Below are 12,640 nucleotides of genomic sequence, written 5' to 3' on the forward strand. Positions count from 1 at the left end.
AACCTTGGCCGGAGGAATCACCACCCAGGTAGGTAAGATCAATCAGACCGCTGTCTCACATCAGATATGAAAAAAATGAGCTAAATCAGCCGGCACGCTTGGCTTTGGTGCTTCTCGTTGGACTGGAGGAAGCTGAAACGTACCGCCATGGACAATTGTCGCCAAATTTGAAATCACCAACAACAAGAGATGAAGCCAGCTGCGCATAGTAGCTTTTTCTGATGCTTATTTCGAACAAAAAGCTTTTGCGCAACTCAGACTAACGAGTTGATTGCCAAGTCGATGCGAATAAGGTCAGCTCTTGGACACAGCCGGTCGCTTTATGCAACGAACAATATGCCCGTTCAAAGGTTGTTCACCTCCGACCAGCCCTTTGGGTTCAACTTATTCCGACCAGACGCTGAACTCTGCACACAGTCACCGCCATCTGCCCTACTACCTTGTAATTTTCTTAAAAAATTCTCAATTTTTGAAACAAAATATACTTTTGAAAGCAAAAATTAATTCATCAGACGAAACATTAAATTTCATACATGCATACATATATATGGAACAACTTGAATCATATTTGAAATTTAGAAAACAAAAATGATCATTTCATTTTAGTGAAATTTCATTTTAAAAATAATAATGCCTGCAGTTTTTCAGACATTTCTATTGCAAAGTTTATAATAGGAACTAAAACATCATTCATAGAACGCATTCAAACAATGTGCAATTTTTTTTACTTCTACTATTTCAATGAAAACATGATTATGAATCAATTTTTCTAAAAACTATTTCAAATTTTCGTTGATTTATATCGAATTTCAAAGATGATTATATGAATAATTTTTCATAATGATAAAAATTACGCATAATTCATCAAACATCTGATTCAACTTTCCCTATTTACGCAGTGGTTGAAAATTGCAATATGAATAATTAAAAACCACCCACATCCTTAACACAATTTTTTGAATAGTAATTCACAGTTACTGCTTTATATCACACATTCACAAAGTAAATTTTTTATTCTTTTAAATACAGTAAAAAATGCATGAGTACAGTATATTAATGATTATAAAGTTAATTAAAGTATTTTGATCAACTTGAACTTATTTATACAATGTGTGACATCTGATTCTTGAAATTTTAACAAAAAGATATATGATTTCTATGAACATGAAACATTTTTTTAAATAATGTCAAAATTGACCAAAGAAATTGCTATCATAAATATTATCAATGCAAAATTAATTATACAGACAGTTACTATTGATAATTTTTATTAGCAATAAGATTTTGTTCAGCATGTGATTTATGATTGAAAATTTCAACAGTAAATGTACGAACTAGTTTGAAAAAAAGAAACATCAAGTAAAATTTCGAATGAACGTACGTTATTATAAAGAAAATTATCTCAAATTTTAATATTTCGTAGTAAATTTTTCACAGAGAATTATTTTCTCATACAGTGAACCTCTGATTATGAAAACATCACACTGTTGTAATTGAAGACGAGAAAAAAATGTCACCCGAAGATGTTGGGGTAAATTAAAAAGTATAAGTATAAAATTTTTGGAAAACTGACAATACCATCCTATTCACCTTGCACGGGTCAACAACCGTTGAAAATGTCATTTTAGAAAAGGTGGCAAGTGCACATAAAGTACCCAGTTCGCTTCTTCGTCGACTATCCCTTAAGTGTTTGGGCGAAAGATGAGCAACAAGAAGTTCTTGTTGCTTTTTGTTTTCCTCATCGTACAGCCGATATGGGTTTTTTCAATTGGAGAAGATTTGGTAAGTTTTAAAATTGTTTTTTATAAAAAAATACTTGCAAACTAATAAAATGTTGAATTTATTTAAAGCTGAATTCCAAAACTCTGCTTGGTCTTGCCGGAGGCTTTACAAGCATGTTCAAAAAATTTCCACGACGGGAAATTGAAGTGGAGAAAGTTCTTGGAAAATGGTTTCAGGTATATTTTTTAATAAAGAAAAAAATGTATATAGAATATACAGATGTAAAGATAGGGTAATAAAGTTTCTCAAAATATGACAACAGTAAACAATGAAGCATCAGACATGTTATGCTTTGGTTAAGAAGTCCACAAGTGAAATAAATTCTGATGTTCTACTTTCAGATGTACAGAGCAGCGGTTAATTTGGATCAGTTTCAATCAACGATGTATTGCCATGTAGCATACTGTAAGATTTTGTAATATGCATACCCTGGTGAAGATTTATATTATTTATTTAAAAATATGCAGTCCGAGAAAACAAAGTTATGGGGAAAGATGGCTTTTCGATCATTGAAGCATTTCGAACGGCATCCAAAGATGGACCAGTTCACACGTATAAACGAGATTTGAGCAAGTCGAATACGGGAGAATATTGGATGTTTACAGAAGATTATTTCTACCCAAGACAGTGTAATTATTTTTATTTATTCTTACATGCAAAACTTACACGTTTACTTAAAATGCACTTTAAATTCAATTAACCAAGAATGTATAAATTGTTCTAATAAAAGGATTCATCAAGGGGGAAAATTAAAGATAGCTGGCGACTGAATCTAGAAAATGACTTATTAATAAATTTTATAACGTTCTGAAAATTTTGATCAAATACGAAATAATTATAACTGTCATAATACTAAAATAAGTATTCATATTCACTTGTTTTACAATACAATTAATTTGTAAATTAATACAAAGTAAAATTATGAATACTAATGAAACCTAATCACCCAGAAGCTATTCTGCTTCGTGCAAAGATTTATTTTATATCACTGAAAATTGAAAATAATATACATATATTCATATTAATTTCTTATTTTCAATTCATTTTCATTTCATCTGAAGTTACTTTGTTATTTAGTCTTCGTATTTGACGTTGGACCAATAGTGAATAATTCTTACGAATACATAATCATCACGGATGCAAACCGAATCAGCCTGAGTGTTTACGCTCGGGATCCAGCAATGTTCCACAAAATGTATGATGCGCAAGTGACTGATGTTCTGAACAAAGGCGGCTTTGGTGGTTATGCATTCTGGAATCGACCAGTGGCTATTTATCAGGGCTTGGACTGCGTTTATACAGAAGAGAAAGAAATTTTTATTCGACGATCGTTGAAACAAGCTATTCAAGACAAATCCACTGAAACGTCGCAAATTTTAAACAGCGCTCGTCAACTGTTTGCACCAACCGTTTAATAATACTATTCTCAGCTGAAAATTTTGAATGTATCATGTTTCATAGTTTTTGTACTTAAATCATTTTGAAGAATAAAAAATTTAAATATTGACATAACAGTCATTTTGCATTGTTGCACAGCAACCGTAAAAATGTATATAATTAAAACATTTATACATTCAAAATTCGTTGCGGGTACGGCAGATGAATTAAGTTTTCCGTTCATATATAGCAGTTTATAATGATTTTTATTTTTACATTTGCCATTTTTATAAATGATCTTTTAATGATAATGGTGATGCTTATTTTTATTCTCTCATTGTAGAGTGATATGAACAATAATGTTTATAATTGAAATTGCATAATGCAATTACATTTATTGCTGCTGCATTACTTAATATAATCTGTATTGATCATCACATGTTATTATCTAAAGGGTTTTTCATTAATAAATAACATCTAAGTTGATAGCGTTCAAACTTTCAGTGTTAACACAAGCTTTTTTACTATGCAATGCAATATCAGTTACAATGGTAGCTGATGTACAAATGGCAGAAAATGTTGCATCAGTTCATTCGGTTATGCACAATGCATTAATTGTGAGTTTTAAAGAATTTGAAAATAAAACTTCCATTATGTGACAATAAAATGTGAATTTTAGTAGATATGTTCTAAATTTCCCACCAGCTAACTGGCAATTCTGCGCCAATCTTGACAATGTTGTGAAAACTGCGTGAAAGCTGTACATGATCTATTGTTATGCACACATGCGATACATGCAGCCATGTTTATTAAATTTGAAATGTACATGACCTTATTTTACATGTACATTCAAAAAACAGTTACAAAAAATGTGTAAACAATTCCACCTTATTCATAATTTTGCAAAAAATATCATTAAAATTCATTACTGTCGCACTGTTGATGATATTACATTGCGAAAAGCAGGGATTACAAGAACAGTAATACGACGAGGATTGCACAATTATAGATAAATAATAATGGTAAATCAATTTTTCGTTTTAATGTTTATATTAAAAATATATAAACTTGTTTTTAAATATATTATAACGCACTGTAGCAAAATATAACGCAAAACAAATAATCAACTTAAACGCTTGACCTACTTTCAATATTCGATGCTCAGGTAGTTATATACAGTACATTCAAATTGTTGCAATTTTTAACTGTTGTTGCAAATGTAAGTTATAAATTTTCATGAACACAAGCGAAAATGTAAACAAATAAAATATTAAGAATATAGTTTTGTAAATTATATGGTAAAGTTTTTTTATACTAAATTTTAAAGTGTTACAGGGCTTCAGGTTTTCAGATGTTAAGCTTTGGTAATATATTTGTTTCATATTTGATTTATATTATTGTTTGCCAGTGGATAGTAGTTTGTATGATGAATAAATAGAAATTACAAAAGTTGATAAAAACTGTATATTGAGACTTTGAAATGAACTTGTTTATGCTGTGATAAAAGAGTTCGAGGAAATTTGAGATGTTTTTTGTTAATGATAGTGGTACTCATTTTTTGATCTTTTTCAGATGGTGAGAAAGCAGTCTATCAAACTGAATTTACAGTTTGAGAAAGAGGAATCTATGTTAAATCGGCTTAAAAAGCTGTTAAATCAAGCCAAAGTGAAAATTCCTCCATCAGTTAGTCGTCATTTGGCAACGTGTTTTTATGAACTTTTTCTACAGGTAACTTACAGTTTAGCAAAGTTTAATTTGAATGGAATAAAGTATGAGTTATTATTTTATTGCGTTTTGTAATTTCTTAGCATGACAATGAACTACTTTTTAAATCTATGCGAAATTTGTTGCTTCTTCCATTGAGAGTAAAGGAAGAATTTCCATCAGCCAGCTATGTTTTATGTGAAGTTGCCAAGTGGATGGTACACTTGTATAAGACTAATAAGGAACCTGTAAAAGAAAGAGAATTTTTCCTTGAAATTTTAAAGTTAATGCTGCAGGTCAGTGAAAGAGTTTGAAATATTTTGTTGTTTTATAAAGTTTATTTTTTCTTTTTAGTTAATGAAAGTGCGAAACAAAGCAGTGAGGTTTCGTTCATGTGAATTTATTGGAAATTTGTTAAATGAAATGGCCGATGAAGAAATTGAATTGCAAGATTTTGAAGATATTTTCGAGGATTTGTTGAAAACTTTATTTCTGAAGACAATTGATTGTTGTGGTCGAGTGCGTTTAGCTGCTATCAGGCCCATTGCGATACTTCAGCAGCCACAAGATGAAAATTGTAGAGCTGTTGGAGGTTAGTTGAGTAAATGCTTTTTGAATGTTGGCTTGATCTTTTTTATTTTGATTGTTGTAGCATTGGTTTTCTTAATGAAACGTGATCGGATGATAGAAATTCGCTGTCAAGCTTTGAAAAACATTGCAGTTACCAAACGTACTCTACCAGATTTGTTGGAACGTACGCGGGATAGACACCCAGTCATGCGTATGTTAGCTTTCAAATTTATTGTGAAAAGTATTCCTCCAAAGTTTTTAACTATCAAGCAGCGTGTGTTGATTCTTGAACAAGGATTAAACGACACAATTGGTGAGCGAATTTTTTTTATTCATTATGATTCATTCATGTTTTAATTGTTCTCCAGTTTCAATTACAGAAAATGCTTGGATTGTAAATGTCCATTTTTAACAGTATACTTAGCGTAACATCTAAATAATGATAATTTTATAAAAATAATGTGCAATATGATTTATCATTTTGTTTTTTTTAAATCTATTATATTTTTTGAATATGATAGTTTAATTTAGTTTAATACTGATGAAGAGAGAAAGTAAACGTGGATAAAACTGAAAGTGGAAGCAAGCTTTAAATGCTTTAAATTTAGAGATAGGAAATTTACATTTTGTTTTATGATGTTTAAATTTTTTAATGATGAAATTTTACTTTTTTGCCTTTAATTTAAATATTGCTTGTGTGAATAAAAATTGTTTAGTCATTTTGTTTAATTGTCATGTTGTAAAATTTCACCTTGAAAGTAAGTAATATTTATCCATCAGATGGTCTTTTCGTACTATGTACATATTTTAACGTTTGTGGTATTTTGGATCCCAAACATGAAACGCCTGTTTTTCGCCTCATTATTTCATTGAATTCACTGAAATTGTACTTTGAAGTTTATAGATTTTATTATTATAATAATTTTCAACGCAGACATATTTATTGAATTTGAAATGACCTATATGTTGAGATGCTTTGCTTGTCATATCAGTTGGGACAGATGTTGTGTACGTGCTTTTTGCAGCACGGCACCTGGCATCAGTCACAGCATTTTCCTACATTTTACGCAACGCTGTGTGCGTTGTAGTTGCTTTTTTGTGGTGGGGTATCGACATTTACCACTAGCGCTTTGGATGATCTTTTCAAAGGCACAGACAAACGTCTCGATGTACTTTCTGCTCTTCGATTCAGAGCATATTCTGTAAAAATTTTTATTGCATTTCTAAAATCACTGTTCATACAAGTTCATTTGAGGAGAGATACAGTTGCTTATGACACACTCGAGGAAAAAAAGATCCCACCCGAGGATTAAATGTAAAATGATGCTTATATGTGATAATTTAGCGCAATTGCATGTGATGCCTATGTATGTATGAATGGGAACTTTCGAATTAAAAATTTCAATTCCGTCAAGACTTGCTTCAATTAATTTGACTCAACAGTGAAAATGAATTCTTTTCCATTATGGAAAGTTTTCTTGATTTGCAAGAGTGTTTATTGCACAGTATGTAACTGCTTAGATTGAACAGAGAGTAATGGATGGACTTTGGTGCCTGAAAACAATAAATGATCTTATGTATAACAGAATCATTTATACGTTACTTTTAGATTCCATTCGAGAATACTGTGAAAGTACACTATTGTTTGAATGGTTGAAATGTTTTGATAATAATATGCCGAACATGCTTCTTCGATTGAATGTTATTGGCAACGCATCCATTTGCCAGAAATTGCTTACAGCATATTTTAAACGCCTTGGAATACCGAAAGTGCTTGAAAATTTTAATATAATAAATGATGAGTACGTTTTGAATTTAATTGGAATTTGAGCATGTGTTAAGAATTTTTTTAAAGGAAGCTACCAAAAGAGTTGAACTGTGAAAATGTGTTTTACTGGCGTGCGCTTGTTCAGTATATCCGTAAAGTGAGAGATATTCCACTGTTGGAAAGTGAACGGGATTTTTACATTGATGAAATTTTGCCAACTACGACAGAGTTGGCGAAGTATTTCAAAAAGTATTTATATTGGTTGGTTTTGTTCGTTTATTTAATATAATATAATATTTTTTTAAGTTTTGTTGTTAAAATGCTTCAAGAATTGGAAGAACATTACTCGCAAAGCAGCTCAGCAGAACCTGAAGTTGAAGTGCATCCACCCCTTTTACAGGGAAGGTATATATCTGTAACAGATTCAGGAGGCTGCATGCAAGTGGAAGTTGACGAAAGAAACGAACCTTGCTCAACCACTCAGTTCAGTAGCATTCATAATTATTTTGCTAACTCAACAGCAAATGGTTACGGTTCACCGCTATACGGTAGTCACGAAAATCTGAAATCATCCGGACAGAAATTGAGTAGCAGTTTGGAAATGGTGCTTAAAAATGATTTTATCGCAACACAGCTAATTGAGCTGCTTAGTTTAGTTGATCTATCAGAGCTTGCTGGAAGGTAAGACATTATACATGTTTATTTATCTTCTTGATTACCTGTTTTTATATATTTATTAGAGAAAAATTAATCGACGCTTTGCAACTTCTAATTCGCGATATAAGGGATCGTTATTCTATGTTGACCAAACTGATACCTCTCTACTTTCGAGTAGTTGGTAGTACATCAAGGACATGTAATTGGATCACATCATATATTATGGAGCAGTATCCTTTACATGATTTGCAGGTTTTATTGTGATTTTTGCTTTTGAATTTTAAAATATTAATTTTTAAAAATGGATTTTTTTAGGAAAGGCAATTTTTCAGCTTTGCTGGAAGTTTGGTAATTTATTGCAGAGCAACATTTATCTAATGAAGGGAATGTTAAAGATTTTATTATTTTAGAGCAGTTCAGTGATTTTGAAATGCTTGTACATTTTCATCGAAACAGTAAGATTATTGAAGAGTCCCAGAATGTTCACACCTGCTCTGCAGCAGCTACTTACAACTTTGGTAAATTTATTCTTTGAATATTATTAATGATGTATTGTAATTTTACAGATGTTATAAGGTAGATTTGAGTTTGAACAAACAGTGCAAGTTGTGTTAGGAAACTTCATTTTACGATTTTTTGTATAAATTATTTGATTATAATTTTAGATTTATCCATCACTAGAACATCCTGACTGCATTATTCGTGGAAGGGCAATGAAAGCAATGGGAATTGTTTCCTTACTGAATAAGCAGTATTATGAAAGGCATTTTTCTGTGTTTTTTAAGGTAAGTTGAAATTATAACAAATTTGTTATTTTTCTATTCTTTAATTGAATTTTTCAGAACAAACAGGTTAGTGGAAAAACTTTTTGAAAAAATAATTTAATTTGCTTAAGCATTATCTATTATGTTTGTTTTATATTTGTCAATTTTAGGCTATCAGTTCTGATCATTCAATAGTTAGAATGGAAGCTTTGCACGGAATTTTTGATCTGCTTTTATCGTATGAACATGAAATGATCAATCAGATGAAGTTAAATCAGCGAGTTGGCTTTGTGGAAGATGTTGTTACTACGTTGTTTAATGTTTTCGACGATCAAGTAGGCAACGAATCACTATATGTACATATATATGTATATATGTGAATATCATTGTTGTAGGATAATGATGTGACAATGGTGCTTGTGCAAGGCTTTGGAAAATTATTGCTTCACGATAGACTTTCTTCTACTTTATTAATGAAAAAGATAATCACTATATGGTTTGATTGTTCAATTCCAGAAAATGGAGAATTGCGAAAAGTGATTGGATACTTTTTACCATTTTACGCATTTTGCAGTGTGTATGTTTTAAATGGATATATTTTGTTTTATTTGACAATATGATGTATTTATTTTAGACATCATCAGAATATTATTGCAGAGGCATTTCTATCAGTCGTAAATCATTTTAATCATAATATGATGAAATTGGGAAACATAACTATTGAAGAACTTATGTATTTTCTTTTAAAACTCACATCCTTGACTCAAGTAGCGCCGCGTGCTGAAGGTAAAAGGGTAAGTGTTTGTTTGTTTGTTTTTTATATAATTAAGCAAGTATTTAATTATTGTACTGTATACATATATATATGTATGATTTATCCACTGCATATAGTTAGTTGAAAGTGTTCAACACAAGTATGGAGATTTCACAAATTCACAAAGTGTGATGTTTTTGTTTCAATTGAGCATTTTGATTCTGCAATTGTTTTTCATTAAAAAATTTGTTATTCAGCATATAGATGACTAACTAAGCAGTAAGTGATTTGTCAAATTCAATGGAAATCTTTTATATAATTAATCTGTACGGCTAGGTTGTTCTAATTATATTGTACCAAGGGAAAAGAAAAAAAAATTGTTTAATTTAATAAGAATTAATGAAAAATTGTTTTATTACCTTTTAAAGAATTAAAATGTTATTGAAAGAATGTATTGTGATTTTGGAGATTGTTGTTGTTATTAGCGGCAAGAGTACTGCATAAAACAGAGTGGAGATAAATTTTAAATGAACCAGTTATATAAGATTGTATTGCTGTTCTTATTTTTCTTCAGTTTTTCTTTATCAGTGTCATCACATGCCCGGCAGACTTTATTTAGAGTACCTGAAGTCAGAATGACAAAAAAAGCAAGAAAGAATTTTTAACTGCATTCACAATTGCACAAAAATTAAGTTTCAAAAAAAGGAGAAACGACGATTGATACGATTTAGGATTTTGTTATTTGAATAATGAATTATGAAAAATTATAATTTGTTATTTGACATCTTAAGGTTTGTTAAGATCAGCTTAGTTGAGGTTGATGGTTATCGTTGAAATAAATATATGCTACAATGTTCAGCATGTTGAACAATTCCCTCTCCCCCCCCCCTTTTTTATGTATGTCTCGCATTTTGAATAAATAATTCAATAATGCTAATTTAGTGATAATCCACAGTGTAGCAAGTAATAAATTTTAATAATATTTTTCCATTCAAGCACTTTTTGCAAGAAAGCTATTTGATGCCGCGGCAATTTGCTCGTTCCAGTTTTTGTTTGGAGGTTGCCGTTGACTTCTCTTTTGGAAATTTGGTTTCTTTCTTAAGAAACCTTGACCCGTTCCCACAATTTTGGTGGGGGGTGGTATGAATTTTTATTAAAAATCGGCTCCTGGCATTATCTTTCTGCTCGAAAAGAGAAATTTTTAAAATTATTAATTTTTTCTTCTGAAATATCATTCATTCCATGAGATTAATAATAACAATAATAAAAATGTGGTGATCAATAATAGCAGCTTATTTTTTCTTTTAGCTGTGTGAATGGATTGTTGTTCTTCAGTGGTTTATTAGTGTTTGTGTTTATGTGTGTGTGTGTGTGTGATGGTGGGGGGGCAATTAATTGTATACAGAAGTTAACATTGTCAGCAGCAGATATATTCAAAATTTTGAATTGGTGTATACCGTAATATGTATACAATTTTTTTTAACTGTGGAAAAATTTTTTGACCATTGCAGTTGGTCATTTCAAGTAGCTGCATACTGTAAACCAGATGATGATTTGTTTTTCTTAAGAAAAATAAAAAGCTAACCAAACAACAGTTGTGCATTCCGTGATTTGGTGCTGCACTTCTTTTTTCTGTCCAACAATTGGATCGTTCGTTCGGTTTTACTTTTGCTAAAGTTTTCTCCAATTCCAGTCCAAATTTTTTTCACCTCATCAACTTTCAGCTTGAATAAATCAGCTATTTTTTTTGATTGGCCAGTTGAAAAGGCTTTTTTGCATGCGAATTAGGCTTTTTGGCATTTTTCCACGTGTGTGATCAGATGAAGTGATCAATTTGAACAGAGATGATGGCAAATAATTATCATGAGTGCAAAACAGAACACATCATGCTGAAATAAGTTACAAGAGCATTAAAAAAATTTATTTTTAAATTATTTAAGTTACAGTAAGTTTGAACCGCTTGAAAAATGTTTCTTATTCTTCTTTTAATTAATTTACACTTCAGTAAATTGTATTTTTCGGTCAGGGTACTGTTTTTAGCTTAATTGTTTTACTGGTGATTGTAATGTTGCAAAATGTGGTCATTTTTGTCGAAAATTCCACGTTCAAATAGACAATAATACACTCTAAATCATTGTTACGGCACAACAGTGGCCTATAAATTTGATTCTTTTTTCTTTCATTTTTTCCATTGTCAGTTTTTCCAATTTCCAAGTGCACTTTTGCATTATTGTTAATTTTGTGTAATTTTTCAAGTTGTGCAACAGTTCTCTCTGCACAGATTTAAAATTTGTAAAAAGAAAACACTGAAATTATTTATATCCAACATGCAGAAATTAGCATAATAATCCATTTTTATCTATTGTTCTTTTTTTACTGTTTGAGGTGTTAAGAAAAGTTTTTTTCTAAATACCCCTTTTTAATCGTTTTTTTTGAAATAATCTTGAGGGTGGTTGGAATGCACTTTACAAACTCGGTCACTTTGGCTGTTTGAGCAATTTCCCAGTGAAGCAGAGACAGGCAGACGTTGCGTTGTTTGCGTCACACACTGCTTAAGAGTGGACGAATAAATTTTCAAAAACATCAAGTTGATTTTCTTTGCTGAGATTTTGAGGTTTTTTGTGTATATGCATATATTCATAATATGCAAAAGTATTTTATGGAAAAATTCAAAATGCAAAATATGTCTACATATATGTATGCGTTGTGGAATAAGTTCTACAAGCGAACCATTTCCACAACGTATATATATATATATACATGTGTGTGTGTGTGTGTGTGAATGGAAATTGTTCAATCATATTTTCTACTGCTCTCTTTGGTCATAATAAGAATTGTTTACTTGGTATTGTTGCAGAATGATAGAATGCAAGCAATAAGCACATGGACGCCCGAAAGGATCACTAGTAAATGTATGAACAGGTTATATAGATGTGGTTGGTCAGTTATTTTGCACCGGTAGATTGATTTTCACTAAATGCCGATTCAGCCGTAACACTTTCTTGCATTCAATAAGCATTCTTGAAACATTGAGCAAGTCAATTATAAGCATTGCAATTGGGTGTAGCAGTTGCATTTATTTTTATTATGTTTTTGAAAAAATATTATCAGCTTGATTTTAATTTTGGGTTCATTTGTTTTTTTTTAATTTTCATTCTTTTGCTTTTATTGCAATAATTGCCCGATGATGTTGATTTTGATGTGTTGATGATGATGATGATGGCCTGGGATAAATTTTGCCTAGCCAGATTTTTGGTTGACAGC

The 12,640-nt window shown here is 30.8% G+C and overlaps 3 protein-coding genes across 3 annotated transcripts; 2 read left to right on the top strand and 1 right to left on the bottom strand.

Moving 5' to 3' along the window:
* Window positions 1-1,701: 1,701 nt before the first annotated feature.
* Tsp_01956 (conserved hypothetical protein) lies at window positions 1,702-3,197 on the top strand. Its single transcript, XM_003377717.1, has 4 exons — window positions 1,702-1,782; window positions 1,851-1,958; window positions 2,124-2,187; window positions 2,860-3,197. Exons 1-4 carry the CDS (start codon window positions 1,702-1,704, stop codon window positions 3,195-3,197), a joined length of 591 nt encoding a protein of 196 aa, XP_003377765.1.
* A 132-nt stretch (window positions 3,198-3,329) lies between these two features.
* Window positions 3,330-9,648, top strand: Tsp_01955 (putative HEAT repeat-containing domain protein). Its single transcript, XM_003377718.1, has 17 exons — window positions 3,330-3,372; window positions 3,664-3,776; window positions 4,732-4,887; window positions 4,968-5,159; window positions 5,218-5,455; window positions 5,516-5,746; window positions 7,043-7,235; window positions 7,289-7,466; window positions 7,602-7,882; window positions 7,942-8,110; window positions 8,269-8,376; window positions 8,524-8,643; window positions 8,701-8,709; window positions 8,793-8,957; window positions 9,018-9,199; window positions 9,257-9,416; window positions 9,634-9,648. Exons 1-17 carry the CDS (start codon window positions 3,330-3,332, stop codon window positions 9,646-9,648), a joined length of 2,553 nt encoding a protein of 850 aa, XP_003377766.1.
* Window positions 9,649-12,527: 2,879 nt separating this feature from the next.
* Tsp_01954 (conserved hypothetical protein) lies at window positions 12,528-12,600 on the bottom strand (the record flags this gene model as incomplete). The annotated part of the gene is made up of 1 exon (XM_003377719.1): window positions 12,528-12,600. A coding segment is annotated over one exon (73 nt), but the record flags the coding sequence as incomplete, so codon positions are not given.
* Between the last annotated feature and the right edge of the window lie 40 nt (window positions 12,601-12,640).

This window comes from Trichinella spiralis, assembly GCF_000181795.1.
Source record: "Trichinella spiralis strain ISS 195 chromosome Unknown Scfld4, whole genome shotgun sequence".
Lineage (NCBI taxonomy): Eukaryota > Metazoa > Nematoda > Enoplea > Trichinellida > Trichinellidae > Trichinella > Trichinella spiralis.